This window comes from Chanodichthys erythropterus, chromosome 2 (genome assembly GCF_024489055.1).
Source record: "Chanodichthys erythropterus isolate Z2021 chromosome 2, ASM2448905v1, whole genome shotgun sequence".
Classification (NCBI taxonomy): Eukaryota; Metazoa; Chordata; class Actinopteri; order Cypriniformes; family Xenocyprididae; genus Chanodichthys; species Chanodichthys erythropterus.
In genome coordinates, this window is record NC_090222.1 from 13,893,272 (window position 1) to 13,915,727 (window position 22,456).

The 22,456-nt window shown below is 36.5% G+C and overlaps 1 protein-coding gene across 1 annotated transcript in view; it reads left to right on the plus strand.

The window, feature by feature from the left end:
- The window catches only part of iffo1b (intermediate filament family orphan 1b), a 28,598-nt gene extending 6,417 nt beyond the window's left edge, over positions 1-22,181 (plus strand). The window contains exons 2-9 of the mRNA XM_067401747.1: positions 1,810-1,870; positions 3,221-3,316; positions 4,568-4,708; positions 8,740-8,927; positions 9,028-9,148; positions 12,407-12,496; positions 12,833-12,963; positions 17,742-22,181. Of these exons, the coding sequence (XP_067257848.1) occupies positions 1,810-1,870; positions 3,221-3,316; positions 4,568-4,708; positions 8,740-8,927; positions 9,028-9,148; positions 12,407-12,496; positions 12,833-12,963; positions 17,742-17,826 (913 nt within the window). The 3' untranslated portion in view covers positions 17,827-22,181. The remainder of the gene's footprint in view (positions 1-1,809; positions 1,871-3,220; positions 3,317-4,567; positions 4,709-8,739; positions 8,928-9,027; positions 9,149-12,406; positions 12,497-12,832; positions 12,964-17,741) is intronic.
- The last annotated feature ends 275 nt before the right edge of the window (positions 22,182-22,456 follow it).

The following is a 22,456-nucleotide window of genomic DNA, read 5'->3' on the forward strand; positions in this document are numbered from 1 at the left end:
ACAAAACAGTTATTTTCAGTTATAATAATATTTCACAATATCACTGTTTGTTGTTTATTTGATCAAATTAATGCATCCTTAGTGAACATAAGAGACTTCTTTTAAAAACATTAAAACATCTAACAGACCCTAAACTTGCGCTCTAAAAAGTGTTGTGTTGAAAACATCCCAAGTTGGGTTGAAAATGGACAAATTTATTAATTGTTAAATTATTAATTGTTTTTAATTGTGTTATTCTATAGTCTTTGGTTAAATGTTTGCCCAACCTGCTGGGCAGTTTTATTTAACCCAACTATTGTTAAAAAAATTACTATAGTCTGCTTAAAATGAACCCAAAATAGGTTGGAAATTAAAAATCAAACACATAATTACTATGCAAAAATAATAATCAAAAGGTGAACATTTATTAGTAAGCAATTTAATAAATGTTTATTATTCATTAATCTTATTAATAAATGTTCATTTATTACACATTTTAAAAAAATGTTCATTTCCAACATATTTTGGGTTCATTGTAAGCAAGCAATACAGTAATTTTTAAACTTGGGTTATTTTTAACCCAGCATTTTAGACTGTATGAACAGTAATGTCGAAGGATAGAAACTGAAATGATGTGCTCTTTTGGAAAATTATTGGTCCAATAATAAGCACATTAAACTCACATTAAAATTTCTGCAATTGAACACACTTGCTATTTGTATAATTTGTCTCATTTAAGCTGCTCTATTATAGCCACGGCATCCAGCAGCAGTGATCTGTTATATCTGCATTGCAGTACATACACAAGAGCTCAGGCTGCAGAGAAGCTCTTTCTCTCCACCCTCTCTCCTCCTGTCGCTCACGTTATCTGTCCTTCCCTTCAGTAATTGTATGTTTGCACCTTGAATTGGCAGTAATGCACGGCCTCAAACTAACCTTGCAGTCCAGTGAGGATGCTTAATAAATGTAGAGGCTGCTGCAATGCTCTGAATGTTAATTAGCTCTTACATAAGGACAGGGCTTGTTTGGTTCCACCTCATTGCACTATACTACTGCACTGGACAATATTACTGTTGAACAGCCACACAGTAAATTACTGTAGAGCTGACTGGGCTGATAAATTTTCAAAGGACTGAATAGATGCACTTAAGTTAAGCTAGCATACTCAGAGAAACAAAAACACTTACGCATGACAATTACAAATGAGCATTTTCTTCCATAACAGGAACAATGCATGTTTTGCATGCTTTTTCCTGCTTTACAAGATCTTCCGAGCAGTATTTTATTGCTATGGATTTTATAAAGCATAAAAAAAAAAAAAAATGTTTTACCCAAAAATGAAACTTTTACCATGATTTACTCACCCTCATGCCATTTATAACATGAAAGGAGAAATTTTGAAGAATTTATTAGTTGCATTTCTCCATACAGAGTTTTTATGACCCAAAAAGGATGTAAAAGCACCATAAGCGTATCATAAAAGTTATCCATATGATTTGTGCACTATATTCCAAGTCTTGTCAAGTTATGTGATACTTTTGTGTGAGAAACATACTGACTCATTAAGTCAGTCAGATGTAAATTAATCATTTAAACCAGTTTTGTGAACCTGATTCATTTAAAGATTTGATTTCTCTTCTTTTGAATGCACCAGAGAGAGCTAGGGTAGAAAGAAAATAATGGCTTAAATTTTAGGCTTTAAAATACTGACAAATGGAACACTTTTTATTGTTGATGTGATATATTCACGTTTTAGCTAAATTGAGTAGTTCCTGTCGTTGAGTCCCATGCTCTGCTGTTGGTCCTGAAGTTCTTGTTTTCTCCTCTCAGATGGGAAGAGGAATACACTATGAGAATGGACATGGAACAGAGAATGAATGATCTACAGGAGGTGAGGAACACCTTTTCAAGCCAAACCATCTCTTTGCATCTCTACCGTGTGCTGTTTGTAGATATTAATTGTGTCTGCTGCATTCAACTTTATTGCAACCTCATTTTCCAGACAGCTTTTTAATTTGATTCCTGTTTTAAGTTCACTAGAATAATGTTAAAAAAAGTCTTTAAATACATAACCATTCAAGAGTTTGTGGTTGGTAAAATCTCTTTAATGTTTTTGAAAGAAGTCTCTAATGCTCACCAAGGATGCATTTATTTGATCAAAAATACAATAAACGGTAAAACAGCAATATTGTGAAATATTATTACAGTTTTAAAAATGTAATTTATTCCTGTCACAACAAAGCTGTCATCATTCTAAAATGCTGATTTAGTGCATTTTAGAAATGTAGAGTTTTTAAAAAAAATCGTGCTGCTTAATATTTTGTGGAAACCACATTTTCCAGAATACGTTGATGAATAGAATGTTCAGAAGAACAGAATTTATTTCTTTCAAAAAATCTTACTTTTGAACAGTAGTGTACAGTACATCACTGGAGACTGAGTAAACAGATCAAGAAAATGATGTTGTCAGCAGTTTGAGGTTTTTGGCATGTTTTACCTTTGGGATCAAATATTACTTACCTTTTTTATGATGTTTTACCTTTGGGATCAAGTGTTATTTACCTTTTTATGAGGTTTTTGGAATGTTTTACATTTAGGATCAAGTGTTTTTTACCATTTTAGGATTTTTTTCGGCATGTTTTACCTTTGGGATCAAGTGTTACTTGGATGAACTTGGATTCAGAAGATGCTCTCGATACTGCAAAATATTGAAATAGTCAGTGTTTAGATGTTTTACTTAGATGCAGTGTTTAGAAGCAGTTTTACTTTAGTAATTAGCTATATAAATATGTTGAAGTGTAAATGCTTAATGACATATTGTTTAATTGAAAGGTTCTTTGTTTATCTCTGTGTTACTTTAATATCTGAAATCTAGTGTTTATTCTTAGTTTCAATTGATTAGGTTAAACCTAGCCTTGAACCAGTCTTAGAGCTGCATTGATTATTCTTAACTTAAATTACTTAACACCTCTTATTTTTTAACCCAGAATTTAATATAAATAACTATCCTCTGTCAAAATAACTATGTTCTTAAGCTCTTCTATAGTAACTTAATTATAAGTTACAGTTTTTGCTCTATAAAGGGTCAGTAGGTTTATTGTCATACTGTTAGACATGAAGTAGAGTTTTTTGGAATTATATGAGTAACATTGTGATGATTTCGGCCAAGAAAATTTACAGAAAAATAATTGTTTATTAATGATAATAATGATAATGGATATGCATTTGTCTATGTGTGTAGGACCTACAGGAGAGTGAAGTATGTCAGGATGAGTTGGCCCTCAAGGTGCAACAGCTGAAAGCTGAACTCGTGCTCTTTAAAGGACTCATGAGCAATGTGAGAAGCAAAACACACTCTCAAACAACCTTTAACCAAAATCCCATTCAAAAAGCCCATTGACCTTGGGACGATGGAACCAGAAGTGTTAAAACTCCAGTATTGCTAACTCGTTCATGGGTTTTGGCCTACAAAAATAAGTCATTCCTGTACCACTCTATTTAAAAGAATGCTAAAGTTGTTTTCCATGCAATAGCAGTGAATGGGTACTGGATAGTAGGTACTGAATTATCAAGAACACACTGATTGACCAGTACCAGAGCAGCACAAACCGGCCTGGACCAGCACAGGAATTTATGTTGGTCTAAGCTGTTTTTTTATAGTAGCCAATTGATTTCATTGCATTGCTCATGTAGAGTTTAATTCAACAAGTCACACACACTCAGGGGTTTGTTTCTGGTGAGCCCATGAACAGTATGTGTATTCATAGCAGCTAAGCTCATAGCACCAACATTTGTCAAGAGCAGACCACAGTCATCACATTTTCTGGAGAAATGCTTCAGAAAGGGATAATTCACCCAAAACTGAAAATTGTGTCATTACTTACTCACCCTCAAGTGGTTTCCAGTCTGTATGAGTTTCTTTCTTCTGTTGAACGCAAAAGAAGATATTTTAAAGAATGTGGGTAACCAAACAGTTGATTGCACCCACCGACTTCCATAGTAGGAAGAAAAAAATACAGGTGCCGTCAACTGTCAGGTTACCAAAATTCTTTAAAATATCTTCTTTTGTGTTCAACAGAAGAATGAAACTCATACAGATTTGGAACAAAATGAGGGTGAGTAACATTAAATGATGACTGAATCTTCATTTTTGGGTGAACTATCCCTTTTAAGGGAAAAATATGAGCTTTGTGCTTTTGTCCACATACGCAAACACACTTTGCCACCTCCCCACTTTCCATAATTAGCACTTTGTTTATTTAATGTGTTTGATCTGAAAATGAGACATTACCCTTCTTTGTATCAAATACTCTTCCCAGAAAAGACTTTATCACACAGTTCAAAGAGTTAAAAATAGCTTGTTTTTGAGAATGAGTTAGCTGTATGTCCAAAAAACACAAACATCACAGTTTTCCTCATTGTGTACCAAAATAGACATACAAGCGCAGTTTCAGTTTCACACCATCTGAAACTCCAGTGCCGTGATTACTAAACGTACTGAGTATTTTATAGAAATGAGTTAATAATTATCTAGTTGTTCTTGCTCCAGATGACACACATATACTCACACAAATCTGCACACATACAGAACCTGTCAGAGCTGGACAGTAAGATCCAGGAGAAGGCCATGAAAGTGGACATGGACATCTGCAGACGGATTGACATCACAGCTCGCCTGTGTGATGTCGCCCAACAAAGAAACTGTGAAGATCCAATCAAGATCTTTAAGGTATTCACACACTCAAACAAACATCTGCACTTCCTGATTTCTCTGTTATGCTATCATTATTGTTGTGCTACACGCTTAAAGGGATAGTTCACCCAAAAATGAAAATCACCCTGTAGCCCATGACTGGTTGCCCACTGAAGCTAAGCAGGGCTGAGCCTGGTCAGTACCTGGATGGGAGACCTCCTGGGAAAACCAGGTTGCTGCTGGAAGATGTGTTAGTCAGGCCAGCAGGGGGTGCTCACCCTGTGGTCTGTGTGGGTCCTAACACCACAGTATAGTGACAGGGACACTATACTGTCAAAAAATGATGTTAAACAGAGGTCTCTCTGTGGTCATTAAAAATCCCAGGATGTCATTTGTAAAAGAGTAGGGGTGTAACCCTGGCATCCTGGCCAAATTTGCCCATTGGCCTCTATCCATCATTATGGCCTCCTGATCATCCCAAATATATACTGATTGGCTTCATCACTCTGCTCTCCACCAATAAGCTGGTGTGTGGTAACCGTTCTGACGCAATATAGCTGCTGTTGTATCATCAGGTGGATGCAGCACATTGGTGGTGGTTGAGGAGACTCCCCCCTTCCATGTGTAAAGCGCTTTGAGTGCCAAGAAAAAGTGCTATATAAATGTAACAAATTATTACTATTATTTCTCTCATCATTTACTCACCCTCATGCCATCCATGATGTATATGACTTTCTTTCTTCAGATATATTTTAAGGAAAATAATCAATCTCTATGAGTATATGTAATGCAATTGTACAGTGGGTATGGAAAGTATATTGCAGCCATTTGCTAAAATCATTTAAGTTCATTTTTTTCCTCATTAATGTACACACAGCACCCCATATTAACAGAAAAACACAGAATTGTTGACATTTTTGCAGTTTTATTAAAAAAGAAAAACTGAAATATCACATGGTCCTAAGTATTCAGACCCTTTGCTGTGACACTCATATATTTAACTCAAGTGCTGTCCATTTCTTCTGATCATCCTTGAGATGGTTCTACACCTTCATTTGAGTCCAGTGTTTGATTATACTGATTGGACTTGATTAGGAAAGCCACACACCTGTCTATATAAGACCTTACAGCTCACAGTGCATGTCAGAGCAAATGAGAATCATGAGGTCAAAGGAACTGCCTGAAGAGCTCAGAGACAGAATTGTGGCAAGGCACAGATCTGGCCAAGATTACAAAAAAAATTCTGCTGCACTTAAGGTTCCTAAGAGCACAGTGGCCTCCATAATCCTTAAATGGAAGACATTTGGGACGACCAGAACCCTTCCTAGAGCTGGCCGTCCGGCCAAACTGAGCTATCGGGGGAGAAGAGCTTTGGTGAGAGAGGTAAAGAAGAACCCAAAGATCACTGTGGCTGAGCTCCAGAGATGCAGTCGGGAGATGGGAGAAAGTTGTAGAAAGTCAACCATCACTGCAGCCCTCCACCAGTTGGGGCTTTATGGCAGAGTGGCCCGACGGAAGCCTCTCCCATGACTGTTCTTGAATGGCCCAGCCAGAGCCCTGACTTAAACCCAATTGAGCATCTCTGGAGAGACCTAAAAATGGCTGTCCACCAACGTTTACCATCCAACCTGACAGAACTGGAGAGGATCTGCAAGGAGGAATGGCAGAGGTTCCCCAAATCCAGGTGTGAAAAACTTGTTGCATCTTTCCCAAAAAGACTCATGGCTGTATTAGATCAAAAGAGTGCTTCTACTAAATACTAAGCAAAGGGTCTGAATATTTAGGACCATGTGATATTTCAGTTTTTCATTTTTAATAAATCTGCAAAAATGTCAACAATTCTGTGTTTTTCTGTCAATATGGGGTGCTGTGTGTACATTAATGAGGGAAAAAAATTAACTTAAATGATTTTAGCAAATGGCTGCAATATAATTTAGGGGGGTCTGAATACTTTCCGTACACTCAATTCTTGGAAAAACTGCGCACAGCAATCGTGACGGTAATCAATCATAGGTGTGTAAGAAAAATGCACATTTTTAAAAACTTGTTCAAACTTTAAATCATTCCTTTCTGTCTACTGTCATATGGCATTCTTGAAAGAGACATTGTAACACTTACGTAAATAAGTGTGTTGTGGTGTTCATGCAAGAAGTAACACTGAAGCACAGAGGACTGTCACTTCTCATGCAAGCTTTACAACACATTTGAGACAGATTGAAAGACCCTCAGGTTGTATGGATTACCATCATGATCACGGTGTGTGAGTTTTCATGCGTCAACCAAGCAGCACCCATTCACTTGTATTATGTGGACTCACAGAGCTTTATTATTTATCTAAAATATTTCTTTGTGTTTATCTGAAGAAAGAAAGTCATATACATCGGGGCATGGCATGAGTGTGAGTAAATGATGAGAGACTTTTCATTTTTGGGTGAGCTATCCGTTTAAGCTCCTCTGAGAATCTTTGCCTGAACACTGCCATTTTTAAAAATCTGATATTTTGTGTGTCACAGTGTGTGTTTGTTTTCTAATAAAACATCTAAACATTCTTATAACAAGATAAAATTACTTATTCTAATTTTATAATTTTCAAATGCGGTTATGAAGGCTTTGAGAATGTGAAATAATTATTCTGACATCACTGTGAATGTGAGCAGGTGAGCTAAACTGAGCACTTAGCTTGCAAAATATAAGCTAACTAAAAACAAACTGTTTAAGAAATGTTTAATTTCCCAGTTTATAGCATGGATTACATATTATATGCAATATATACTACAGTTCAAAAGTTTGGCTATAAATACACAGGGACACACTAGGGACTAGGCGACATATTTAACAAGACACAGATGCAACACATGAGGGCAAATGATGAACAAAATAATATGCTGCATTCAAGCCACTGTGTAACTACCTTAATCTTGAGATGACAACATGTGACATTATATTTGGAGCTGGAAATTATGTGTTTCAATGGGACCACGATCAACGGCTAAATTAATCTACAGTGGTCAGGTGGTACAGAAGCCACATGGTACACGTGGGAGCTTTCAGAAAACGGTCTCTATGAGGAAGTGAATACTTTTTTGAGCCATAATCTCGTAGTTACAGCAATTATGATATGCTGTGAACGCACCTGGAAACTGAACTGGGATCTAGTGTCACATGATCCTTCAGAAATCATTCTAATGCTGATTTGCTGCTCAGAAAACACTTCTTATTATTATCAAGGCTGATAATAGTTGATGTTTATTATTTGGTGGAAACTGTGATACATTCGGGTTCAAAAGAACAGCATTTATTTGAAATAGAAAACTTTTGTAACATCATGAATGTCTTTACTGTCACTTTTGACCAATTTAATGTGCCCGTGCTGAATAAAGTATTATTTATTTTAAAACAAATCTTAATGGCTCTAAACTTTTGAAAGGTAGTGTATAATTTAAAGACATAAATGGTTGTAATAACAGGTGAGATGACATGCATCATAAAGTGATTTTCGTAGGATTTCTGATCAGGAATGTTCTGAATGGCATTAACATTAACATCATGATTATCTGTAAGGCTGGTTTTTAAACAAATGTGTATAATGAGTGAAAAGCCCAATAAAATAAATTTTAATATACTTGTTTTCAGAACAAATCTAACGAAATTTTGTGAGTTTTATGCTTAGTACAAGAACAATTCAATCCCTGATGCTTCGCAAATAAACCTATTGTTTTCAGGTGATATCGTTTTTAGTTCTTTTTAATCCTATTACTGGAAAAAAAAAAAAAAAATGTTTTCCTGCTATGAATGTCATATACGTGTGGTGTAGTCTTGCACCCTTGTAATTCATACAACACCCCAGCCCCCTCTCTCTGTCTCTGACTCAGCTGCTGTGATTTTCTGCTGATGCCTGCTATAATGTCTGAGGCACAGAGAACTGATTATGTATTGCATTATGGGTAGAAGAGGAAGTGGTGGAACCTATAATTCTATTGTATGTTTGTTTCAATGCTGTGTTGGGTCAAAAATGTTGAGGTTAAAGTTAATAATGGCCTAACCCTCTCTCTCTCTTGCCATCTCAGGTTCCCAGCCCTCAAAATGCCATCACCTCTCGTGCCCGTAAACAAACCTCACAACCTGCCAATGGCAGCGAGACAGATGAGCCAGTCAGCACCTCTGAGAGTGATGGAGGTGGTGCGCGAGAGGATGAAGTGTGCACCCCTTCAACCCTCCAGATCAATGAAGAGATGCAGAGAATGTTAACCCAACTGTGAGAGATTAAAAATGCCTTGCAATGTTTGGATCCTAATTGCTTTGTTCTTTTACATTCTGTTTAAATCTAATGTAATGATTAACTGTGTATTTGCCAGGCGAGAGTGTGAGTTTGAAGACGACTGTGACTCTCTGGCTTGGGAAGAGACAGAAGAAACACTCCTTCTGTGGGAGGATTTCCCAGGATGTACTTTCACAGCGGACACTAGTCAGGGCGAGGTTAGTGTGCTAAATTCTGGGTCATGTGGTTTATATGTGGTTGATATTTGTGGTTGAATGCACATTATTGTTTACTACTTCCTCATTTATTTACGCACATGGAAACTTTCCCATGATTAAAAGCCTTTTAAGAATTCAAGGGTCCATATAATATACTTTCTTTTTGACTCACTTATAATATTAGACAATGAAATGGGACATAAAATAGTTTTTTGAATATTTTCCACCTTCTTTCCTACTTAAAATTAAACAAGCTGTTTTTGCTACCGTACCTATAACAGATCAATGTAAATGACATTTGTTTGGCTGATTGACGTCTGTTATGATTGTCTAAACTTTTTGCATGTGAAATGAGTGGCAAATCTTTACTGATTATTAGCTGGCAGCTCCAAAATAATTGCCACTGGCCCATCTTTCAATAATCTTCGCAAAGCCTTCATTACATTTTGACAGGTTCACAAAGTTGTTGAATTCATGTATTTTCAAAATAACAAAAAAGTTATAAGCCCCTTAATAATAATTAATCAAAACTGACAAAAGAGTAAGTGGAGTGTCATAAAACATACATTTAAAAGTACAGTAGGTACAATAAATTGAATAATATTTAATCTTTGAAAAATGAAATCACATGAGAGGCATAATTTATAGAAAGGACCTTTAAGACTTTTGGTTATAATCCAAGAATCTGACAGGTGCACCTACTAAATATTAAAATCTCAATTAATATTCATCTAATTCATCTAAATTCATTTATTCATGTAAAAATAATTTTCTTACTCAGTATTTTGTCTTGTTTTCCAGTAAATTAACACAAGCATCTTTACAACAAGATTAATTTAGAAGCAAAATGAAATAAGTCTTTTTACAGAAATCTAACCCAATTTTGTGAGTTGCATTTTTATAAAAATATTATATAATTGTTTGAGTGATGTAAAATCAATTATTCGCATCTAACATAAAAGTTTGTTAATATATAATGTGTGTGTGTATATATATATATATATATATATATATATATATATATATATATATATATATATATATATATATATATATATATATATATATATATAGAAACTTTTATGTTAGATGCGATTAATCATTAATCGATTTGGCAGCACTATTTTATTTTTCTCTCTTGTAAGTGTAACTTCAGTTACACTTACAGTATGCACAACATAAATGAGTACACACCTACTGAACAAATACAAAAGTATTTGATGTATTTTCTTTATGTTAACTAATAAAATTCATGGAAAGATGGCAAAACTAAAATGTATTAAACATCTTGAGTTGCTCAACTCGTCTCTACAGAATCCCCCACAGGTGCTCAAGTGTGTTAAGACTGAGTGCAATACATGTCTACAGAAGGCATTGATAAAGCACAACTCCCTCACAGCTTCAGCACTCATACATCCCTATATAAGAGTTTTACTACCACTGAACTTTACTGTGGGAACCAGGCACTTCTCACTGTACTCCTCCTTTAGCAACACCATAACATTTTGGATGCTGTTAGATCCAAAATTATTGATTTGGTCTCATGAGACCAGAGTATTGATTCCCAGAATCTATTTTTTGTAAATATGGGCTTTGGAAATGGCTAACTGACTTTATTGTGCTTTGGCTACAGTAGGCAGTTCCAGTGAGAACAACAACCATGCATGTCATTTCTGCAGGCTGCATCTTACTCTGAGAGATAAACAGTCACTCTTTTCATAGCTTTTGCTGGCTCTGAGACACTCGCTTGGTATTTGCTCTTTGTCTAGCAAAAAAAAATCTCTCATCCCTAAATGAAAGCTTAAAAATGAAGGCCTGATTATTTCAGGGGCCTTGTCACAAGTCCATTGTTTTTGAATTTCTGTGTTACTTTTGCAATATTTTCACACTTAGAACAATGATTTGGAAATAAGTCTCCTGACAGTTCTCTCCCAAGTTGGTCCATTGTTGTCAGCATTAAGTCTGAGAATGATTCAGTGGGCTATATAACACTTTTAATTGTCAAGAAATTACTTCTCTTTAAATGTTTTGGTTCAACATACTTATCTGTTGATCAAACATTGCCTTAAACTTACACAAGAACATTTTTATTTTGTTTTATTTAGTAACTTTTAGGAGGGTGTACTCATTTTTGCTACACAACATTTTATCACATTGATAAGAAAATCAAGCTTTTGACATGCTTCTTTGGTAATTGACTAAGCAGACTTGCTGGAACATTATATCTCTAAAGAACCCTAACATGTCTTCTAAGTAATTGAGTAATTGCTGACTTTCAGAAGTTTCAGAGGGGGTGTACTCATTTATGCTGTGCGCTGTATTTCAATGGTCCACTTTAGACATTATTTGAACAATAAGTAATCAGAGTTAGTTGACATTTTTAGAGTATTGTATAGTAGACTGTAAAGGTTAGGGTTCGGGTTAGTAGAATAAGTATGTAATTGCAAATTACTTATAGTCCGCAGAATGTCTGTTGTGGGAGCATCAAAATAAAATGTTAGCAGATATCAGACAGTACTAATACTCTAATGAGAGTTAGTTGACATGTAGTTGCAAAGTTACTTATAGTTAGTAGAATGTCTAAAGTGGACTATCGAAATAAAGTCCATTTAGCTTCCCTTTTTCATCTCAGCATTACCCAGCATTATGTTCTCTGCTTTATATCATAAGTCATACCATATTACCTCTGTCATTTAGTAACTCTATCTCTTTCTCCATTCTGTTCATTACTTAGGCACTCGCTCCCTCTCCCCCTGTCTCTCCCATCTCACATTCATTTTCATGTATTTTTCTGATGTTTGTGGTAAACTGGTGAGTATTGGTTCATCTCAAAGGGTGGGCATCTCTAATTGAAGCCAGGAGGAATCAGACACAGAATGAAGCTTAGGTGCACATGCTTGCTCATAGTGTCAAAGAGGTTTTCCACAGGAGAATAGGATACTACTGGTCATCCAGTCATGGGGTTCACACACAGGACACATGCAAACACACACACAGAGCTCATATTTAGGTCAGGCTACAGTTTGCTGGGGGGTGGTTCGATACTAAACATTACTGACATTAGTTAATGCAATGTGGGCTGGAAGTGTGTCGAATTTCTTGGAAAGCTCAAAGTGTTAAGGGTTTTCCATCAGCGGGGTCATTAATCTAGTATTTTATTTTCCCTCTGGTAAAATCTCATCTGCTGGTGATTGCTTATGCCTGTCAGTGAGATAATGTGTCTGTGCGATTTCTCTCTCTTTTTTTCTGTCTGAACAGGAGGAGTGTTTGGAAAAGGTGATTAAGGACACTGAATGTCTTTTTAAGTCCAGGGAGAAGGAATATCAGGAGACTATAGACCAAATCGAGGTGAGAAGTTTGAATAGTTTACTTTAATTTCATGATTTATCAGATTATAACACAGCTTTTGATTCTGAATGGTCAATTGCAACATTCTATTATGTGAGATAATGTACAGTCAGACGATCGTTATCACAAAACAAACCCTTCAAAACAAAACACACTGTCAGGGTTTATATGCATTACAGTACTTTCTCCCTGTCATACAGTCATGAATCATGTTTTACACACACTGTTAATAGTATTGCTCTGGTATTTGCTTGTTAGTTATGTTGAAAAAATGTACATATAAATGTAAGTATAAAAGTCCATCAGCCTGGTCTGATGCGATCTGCTTCTCTGTAGTTGGAACTTGCCACAGCAAAGTCGGACATGAACCGCCATCTTCACGAGTATATGGAGATGTGTAGTATGAAGAGAGGACTGGATGTGCAGATGGAAACCTGCAGGAGACTCATAACTCAGAGTGGAAACAAGTATGCATATATCCACAAACAAATGGGTTTTTGACATTTTTAAAACTGTTAACATGGTTATTCTAAACCCTGGGTTATATTGTTGCACATTGTTCTGTATTCTTGGTTCAAAGATTTTTAGATTTCACACTGTACATTTAACAGGGTTATTATTGTTCATTCAAAGTAAAAATAGGGCTAAAAAAAACTATATTGATACTTAAATCCCAAGAATTGATCATTTGGTCTATGCTGTTTTTCTGTTGATGAATGAAAACTTTGTAGTAATTAAAAAAGTAAAGCTTTATTTATATAGCACTTTTTAAAACAGTGTTTACAAAGTGCTTTACAGAATAGAAATACACAGAGAAGAAAAAACATAAACACATACAGTATAGAAATAAGATAATAAGATGATAAAATGAAATACAGACCAAAAAAAAGATCACATAATAGAAATAAGATAATAAAATACAACAATAAAATGAATCAAAGAAAGGCCATAGCGACCAAATGTGTTTTGAGATACTTTTTAAAAGTGCCTAAATTCAGTCTATTCATCACATAAACTGATCGTGTCCCCAGAAAATTTGGACTAAACAACTCAATTAATATGGATTAGTTTTACAAACTCTTTATGAACTTTTTGAAGTGTCAAAGTGTCAGTTGCGTTGCTGTCTATGGAGGGACAGAAAGCTTGCAAATTTTATCAAAAAGATCTTCAGTTATGTTCAGAAATGAATTAACGGGTTTGGAACAACATGAACATGAGTAATTAAAGGGTTAGTTCACCCAAAAATGAAATTTCTGTCATTAATTACCCTCATGTCGTTTCAAACCCATAAGACCTTTGTTCATCTTCAGAACACAAATTAAGATATTTTTTATGAAATCCGAGGGTATCTGATCCACACATAGGCAGCAACATCATTGCACCTTTTGACATCCAGAAAGGTAGTTGAAAACATGGTTGAAATGGTCAATGTGACTGCAGTGGTTCAACCTTAACACCAGCTCAGTATTGGCTGGAATTTGGACGTTAACAAGGAAGCCTGCACTGAGTTCACTATAGGTGTGACAACGGTTCAAATTGTTGAATTGAATATTTTTGTTTGGTTTTTGCACACAAAAGTATTCTCATTGCTTCATAACATTAAGGTTGAACCACTTTAGTCACAATTATTTTGACTATTTTAACCATACATTGCTGCAAATGTGTGGATCAGATACCCTCGGATTTCATCAATTTTTAGTCATGTCTTAGGCATCTTGCTGGATATTTATTCAACAAATTAGAAATGTATATTGGGGCAGTCCTATGAAGACATTTAAAATCTAATAAAAGGATCTTGAATTTAATTCTGAATGATACAGGCAGCCATTGAAGGGATCTGAGTGTTAGATTAATGTGATTTCTAGTTTTAGAGCGAATTAACATTTGTGAAGATGCATTCTGAACCCTTTGTGAGTGTTTAAAAGAGCTCTTTGGTAACCCAGCAAAACGCTATTGTAGAAGCCAAGTCTAGACATAATAAATGCATGGTCTGTTTCAAGTCGGTCTAGTAGAATCTCGTGATCAATGGTGTCAAAAGCAGCACTCATATCTAAAAGAACAAGGATTGCCAAGAGTCCCGAATAACTTTCAGATCATTTAAAACCCTAAACAAGGCCGTTTCTGTGGTTTGGTTTGTCCGGAAGCCAGACTGAAATTTCTCATTTAGTGTATTGAGATAGTTATTGAGCTTTATGGATACTATTTTTTCAAATATTTTACCAAGAAATGGTATATTAGAGATTGGTCTGTAGTTACTGAACACAGAAGAATCAGTGTATGACCAGTGTAAGTGTACATTGCAAATGATTAGTCGGTGACCTTACAAGTGCTGGCAATGTTTTGTCTTATGGAAGTCATTTTGTCATTAAAAATTCTGCAAACTCATTGCGCTTTGCACTTGTGAGAAGTTCTGATGATATTTGAGCTGAGGGGTTAAGTAGCCTGTCGATAGTGAAGGATAAGAATCTAGGGTTGTATTTGTTGCGGTCAGTTAAACTTGAAAAATAAGCTTTTCTTGCAGACCTCATTGCATTATATAGCATTTTTAGATGAGTCTTATAGATATCATGGTGAACTGTAAGAACTTGTGCGCTTCCACTTTCTGCTCTCCTGGAGTCTTCTTAATTTTACAATGGATGTACTATGTCTGTTCTGTTCTGTCTATGTTCTGTGAGACGGTATTTGTTTTTAAAGAAACAACAAAGTTAATACACTCAGAGAGCCTGAGACTAAAATTCTCAACGTAAGTGTCTACAGAGGGGGAAGTGAGAGGAGGAAGAGATGATGACATGAACTCCATGAAGGTCACGGCAGAATCAGCCCGACTGACAGTTTTCTTATCACTCACAGTTTTGGTACATACTGAAATCTCAAAAAAGACACAGTAGTGGCCAGATATGGCAACATCTGTTATCTGTGGGTGGCTGATGGTTAAGCCACATGATATCGCTAGATCGAGTGTGTGACCATGTTTGCGTTACATGCTGCTTAAGGCCAAATGAGTTTAGTTACTCTGTGAAATTAACAGTCGATGATCAGAAATTACATCCATATGGATATTAAAACCACCAGTGATTAAGACATTTTCAAAGGCAGTTAAAATCCAAGAAAGCAGTTCTCCATGATCACCAAGAAAGCCTAGTCTAAGAGGATGATACAAAACTAATAAAATAACAGACTGTTCACTCTTCATATGAACTGCAAAGTATTCAGATGTTTCAAAAATCTCCCAGATAAACATGTTGGCTACCCTTCTTATTAAATCTAGGGACACTGAAATATCTTAAACCTGGTGGAGATGTTTCATTTAGGATAAAATTATGATTACTGTCAAGCCATGTTCCAGGAAGATGATATCCAGCTTATGGTTTTCAACAGTTTGGATAATTACAAAAGGCTTACTTGTTGATGACCTTACATTTAGAATAGCAGTTTTAAGAGGCTGTGCTGTGATATGAATCTTTGTATGATTCACCCTGATTAGTTTACTTGTATTTAAGAACCTCTTGTTTTTTATGACCATGCATCAAGTACTGCAAATGACAGGAATATTCAGAAAAGAAGCATGCTTACCTACAAGTCAGACACATGTCGGACACCCCTGTAAGTGTGGTGGGAGAGGGAGAAGAACCTGGTGTGTGGTACTTGCTGAGCTTGTTTAGAAGCCTATGCATACCATTAATTTCTTCAGCCAGATTTCTTAGAGTAGTGACAACTGGGCAGAGGGGTGATTGTGACAGTGGGGTGAGCTGCTTGTTGGTGGTGCCAATCGTCCTGTAGCTGTTGTTGTTTAAAGCTGTCAAAGGTGGATGAGAGATGCAGAAAAGTAGATTTAGAGAAGGAAATAAGTCCTAGAGATGTTTGGATGAAGCCCAGCCGCTTTGAAAAGAGTTCTTCGATCCCAAATCGCCTCAAACAGCACATGTGGAGGCTAGCCAAGTCCTATAGCAACCTACTGAAACATGGGTGGGGCCTGATATATGCACTTTGACTGATGTAAAAATGAAAGAGTCCAGAAGGTGAAGAAAATCCACAAAAATAACACAAATAAAAAGTATGTGAAATAATAGATTCCAAGGTAAAGTTGACATTAAAAGAAACGTTTTAAGTTAAAACAGGTAGAGAAAGTTTGCAAAACCTCAAATAGAGATAAAGAAAGAAAAATAGGCAGAGGAGAGAGAACAGGCTGCTCACTCCTCAAAGGTCAGAGGCAAAAGTCTCCCTGTCATAGCGTGCCACCCATCTACTAAATCGCATTCTGTCAATCTTATTACGAAATTCAAACAATAAATATCGTTTTAGTGCTCTTTAATGTGGCAAGACATCATATAGCGCCTTCAGTTCAAGCCAAGCGGCAGCATTAAGTGTCATCTCTTCTGCTTTATTGCTAGTTACAGCATGAAATAAAAATGAATGAACATCAGAAGGTATGTTGAAAGATACAGTACAACTTACTGAAATTTGTAAAAATTTGTAAAAAATTGTAAAAATTTATTGTCATAATGTTATTATTATTAAAAAAAATGTCCTTATGTGTAATTTAAATGTAAGTAGCCCGATACCTGATTGGCCAAATAGAATTTGAATAGAATTGAATTGCATGCTTGTGAATCGAAATCAAATTGTGAAATTTGTGTCAAAAACAAATTCAAGCTATTAATAAAAACTGTAATAGCAACTTCATGATGCTAAAATTACACCGCTGTAAACCATGGATTTACATTCATATATGCATATTTATGAGGTCAGCAACATAGATACACATAGTTCACAGTTCACCCAAATATTCTCTCATCGTTTACTCACCCTCGTGTCGTTCCAAACATGTATGACTCTTCTGTGGAACATAAAAGAAGATATTTTGCGAAATGTCTATACAATGAAAGTCAAAGGAATTGTTTGGTTACCAACATTTTTCAAAAATCTTTTCTGTTCCAAAGAATAAATAAATAAATGCAGGTTTGGAATGACATGAAGGTGAGTAAATGATGACAGAAATGTAATTTTTGGGTGAACTGTCCCTTTAAGTATTCTGAAATATACAGCAAAAATAATAATACTCCAGTTAAAACCGTTGTCTTTCATCAACATTTACCTTTTTTTTCGGCTCAGATGCTGAAACTAAACAGCATCTGAAAGTTTGTGTGACTGATCAAAACTCATGAATGACACAGTTTATATTTTACTATTACTCAAAGTACAAGAACATATATTTTGTTGATTTATTCCTTTTACCACCTTACAGTAAATCCACTTCTTCTATACCCGGAGGAGGTACAGATGCGAACGGGGAAACAGAGAGGGATAAAACGGAGGAAGGAGGAAGATAATGACGACAATATGCAGAAGGTGTTTGCAAGAAGAAGAAAAAGCACCCCTCATCTCTTCACGGCACCCATCATCAGTACCATGATCAACCCTGCTCATGTTTTTGCAGACTATCCAGTCACTGCCTCTAGTGGTGGGAAATGGAATTACATTGTATGTGCTGAGTGCCCAAAAGAGAACATTTCCCCTCTGGTACTGTTTTCACACCTACATAATCATAAAGATGAGAGTCCTCACACGATTGTTTGCTTTTATCTGCTTTCAGCGAGCCCGTCCACCGGCGAGTATCAATCATGTTTTCCGTTCTCATCTCCAAATGTCTGAGTCATTATATTTTCTGCAGTGAATACAATCACTTTTGATTTCGTATGTCTGGCAGAAAATCACTGACAGTGTTTTCACAAAGTTTCCATTTCCTAGAGACTCTGAGGGGACATTTGCTCACTTATTGTTGCCGCATGTACCGTTACGTGCCGCTGTAAGCCGTGGGTCAGTAGGTGTGATGTGCTTCCTGTCTGAGCTGTTGTAAATACCGGGCTGTTTATGCTAGTGAAGGGTGGAGGTAACTGTAGCCTGCACGTCCCCCATCTTTGTGCTTAAATGAACATGAAATAAATGACATTTCATGCTAACAGTATTGTGCTGATGCCAGGCTGCTTTGGAGTCTCGGCTGTTTGCGCTCTTAGAATAATGAACTCTTTTACTTCCTCTTGCGGGTGGAAAACATGAGTGATGGGTGAGGTCAGACGAGTGAGATTCGAGGATGTTATGGCTCCGAGTACATGTCAGAGCGTTACGCATGTCAACCGCTATGTTATTTCCTTTTCACTTTTCCCCTCATTTTTCTCCTTTAAGATAAATGATATTGAGCCTTTTTCTCTGCCGGTGGAGGTACATTTCCGAAAAAAATTATTTCATGAAAATGCTGTATATTTATCGCTGCTATAGATATGAGAACCGCTCAGTCCATAAAAGTATCTAGTATTTCTATTTTGGATAGTAAAATCCTTCCAGTGTAGTTCACCCTTGGCGTTTTTCTATTTTGTGTCCTTAAGACCTTGCTGGTGCCTCTGATGACTGAGGTTGATGCAAAGATCTACCCATTTGTCTGACCTGTTGTTTTCACTGGGAACAGTCTCGTAGTCTAGACTGGCTGTGTTCTGTTAGGAACTGAAAGAGTAGAATAAGGTGATAGAGCAAGACCCTGAAGAGTTATTTTCATTCTAGTGGTGATAGTCCATGATAGTTTAAGCATCCCATCTTGTTAGATTCTACCTGTAGAAAGAGAGATCCCCATGGGTTAATTCAGGGATGTCCAAACCTGCTCCTGCAGAGTTTAGCTCCAGCTTATATCAACATACCTGTTTGGAAGTTTCTAGTATGTCTAGTAAGGCCTTGATTAGCTGGTTCAGGTGTGTTTAATTGGGGTTGGAGCTGAACTCTGCAGGACTGTGGCCCTCTGGGAGCTGGATAGGACAACTCTGGGTTAAACTCATTGATGAATGTTCTTAAAGACCCCACAAACTAAATATTATTTAAATATGATCTATTTATCAGAGAGATCTTAAGGAAACCAATTTCTGCCTCAGAGTAAAAAACAAGCAAACAAACAAAAAAGATAGTTTGCCAGATATCTCAAAGGTGCAACTTTAGGTTACGTCCACACGAAGCCAGAGCTTACCCTATCCAATCTTTTTTTTTTTTCCTTTCCATATCTGCGTTCACACGAAACCACTGAAACGACTCAAAACGATGTAGTATACATGCAAGATCAGTATGTGGCGCTGTAATTCTGCAATAGAGATACACTAAAAACGAAGAAGCATGCGCATAAACCTTGCGCGCTGTATACAAACTTTAGTAAAGTTTTGAAATAAAGCTTTATTTTAATAAAGCTTTAGGCGCGGTAGCTTCTGCAGCACAAAAATAAGCATGTAGTACGCTATTATTGTTGTTGTTTTGTGCTGTTAGTGGTGACTGACTAGGGTCGACACGTGTGGTGATGACACAAAAATAGCGAAAAAATGCCGTGTGAACGAAAAGCCTATCCGATACAAAATTTGTGCGCATACACAGAAAGCGTCTCCGTGTGGACGGGGCCTTATATCTCACAATTGTTACTTTGTTTCGCACAATTGCCACTTTTTTTCAGAATTATCTCACTATTTCAACATTATTTCTCCGAATTTTGACATATCTCTCACTTATATCATTGTTTTTTGTAATTGCAATTTCATCTCTTACTGTTTTTACATTAAATCGTAATTTTACTTAGTTTCTGGTAATTGCGACTTTTATTTCACAACATTAGCTACGTTTACATGGACACTACTTGCTTCAATCTGAAAGAATTTATTCCAATTGATGAATCCGAATGTACTGTTTACATGAACGCCAAATAAAGTGATCAGGTTGATGTGCACGTTTATATGTCACAAGCTTCTGATCGGTTTTAATCTTTTGACGTGCGCTCACAGCAAAAATATACAGAGTTTCCCGCTGTTGTTGCATACTAACCATCCTCATTTTCTTTGATTTAAAAAGCAGAATTAATATTTATCTATTTCGGATCCTTATAGAGTGCCCCAGGGATGACGCGTTTTTGTAGGCCAACCCTAGGTTTCCTATGTTGAAAGCCTATGCATTTTTCCCATAGACTTTTGGAAAATCGCAGAAAATAAGCTCTGTGTTTAACAAAGGGTTATGACACTTACACGTTTTGTCTATCAAGATAATCTTTACAAGTTAACACAACATTTATAGATTTTGAAGCCTAAATAAAGTGGTCAGATATAAAAGGCTAACAGTAGGATATAAACGAACTACAGCACACCATGGTCGCGGATCAACGTCGTCACCACCAAGCGTCCTCAAACTTTATTTAGAAAACAACTTTATTTAAAAACATGCTGCTGATTATGATCTGTGCTGTTATGAATACTTATGATGACGTATGATAATGATGACGTCTAAGGTCCCCGCCAAAGGAAGTAGTCCCTTTTAGCAATTTGTTAGCAACCGCTGATTTTAAGACACAGTAAAAGTAAAAAAAATCCCAAGTGGCTTATAACTGGTGTGTTTTATGTCATAGATCAAAACGTAAAAGTATTTAGAGGCTTTGTTAACCACAGACCTTATTTCAGGTGATTTAGCAAAAACCCATTCAAAAAACCCATAGACTTGACGGCGTTGGAACCGGAAGTCCTAAAATGCTAACTCGCTTCCGGATTATGCCTACAAAAATGCGTCATCCCTGAGGCACTCTATTAGGCGACGAAGAGCACAGGAACCGTTGAGTCGTGCTGCTTGTCTTTATCAGGCAATAAAAGCGCCCTTTCCCATGCCCAAAACCAGTCATCTTGCTCCATGTCCTGCTACATTTCACAGACGATGAGTAGAAAGAGAATTTCAGAATAACAGGACACTTATTTATGACACTTTATTTAACGGGAAGCACAGCTGCGCGTCACACGTCATCACGCTATTTCTACGTCATTGCACATGCGCAGTACTTTCCAGTTTCGGTTTTCAATCCAATCAAGTGTTTACATGTCCTCTTGATTGGATTAAAAAATGAACAAACCACCCATTGCAATCCGAATGAAATTTTAATCAGATCTGGCCAATTCATTCCGATTGATGTGGTTACATTTGACTTTTTTTAATTCCGATTGTGCTACTAGTCTGATTACAATCGGATTATTAGGGTCCATGTAAACCCAGCTATTATTTCTCATAATTGTGACTTTATATTTCAAAATTGCAACTGTTTTTAGGAATTGCGAGTTTATATCGCACAATTGCCGTTTTTTTTAGTATTGTAACTTCATATTGTTCATACTGTTTTTTGTAATTGTGACTGTATCTCACAATTGCAGCTTTGTTTCTAGTAAATGCGCCTTTATATTTCACAACATTGTTTCATGTAATTATGACTTTATATCTCACAATCGCTTCATTTCTCATAATTGCGACTTTGTTTCTTATCTTTTTCAATTTTGTACTCTGAGGTGGAAATGGGGAATATTTGCAGGATTCACAAGGATTAAGATTTGTTGGGTGTCCTGCAGATGTTCGGCTCCAACCCCAATTGAACACATCTGAACCAGCTAATCAAGGTCTTGTTAAGCATACTAGAAACTTCCAGGCAGGTGTGTTGAGGCAAGCTGGTGCAAAACTCTGCAGGACAGTGGCCCTCCAGGACCAAGTTTGGACACCCCTGCATTTGAGTGTGAGAGCCTGATGGGTTTTATCAATTGAAGAATGATCTCATGGATTAGAAGACCCATTGAAGAATGATCTAAAGACCCCATGAATTGGTTTGATGAGCATGTTTCCTTTTCTTTCCACCTACAAGAGTGAGATCCTGATGGGTTTGATCAGGGGTATCCAGTCCTGTTCCTGGAGGGCCACTGTCCTGCAGAGTTCAGCTCCAACCCCAATCAAACACTCCTGAACCATCTAATCAAGGTCTTATTATAGGCAGGTGTGGTGAGGCAAGTTGGAGTGAACCAGCTAATCAAGATCTTACTAGGCATACTTGAAACTTCCAGGCATGTGTGTTGAGGAAAATTGAAGCAAAACTCTGCAGGACAGTGGCCCTCCAGGAACTAGTTTGGATACCCTTGGGTT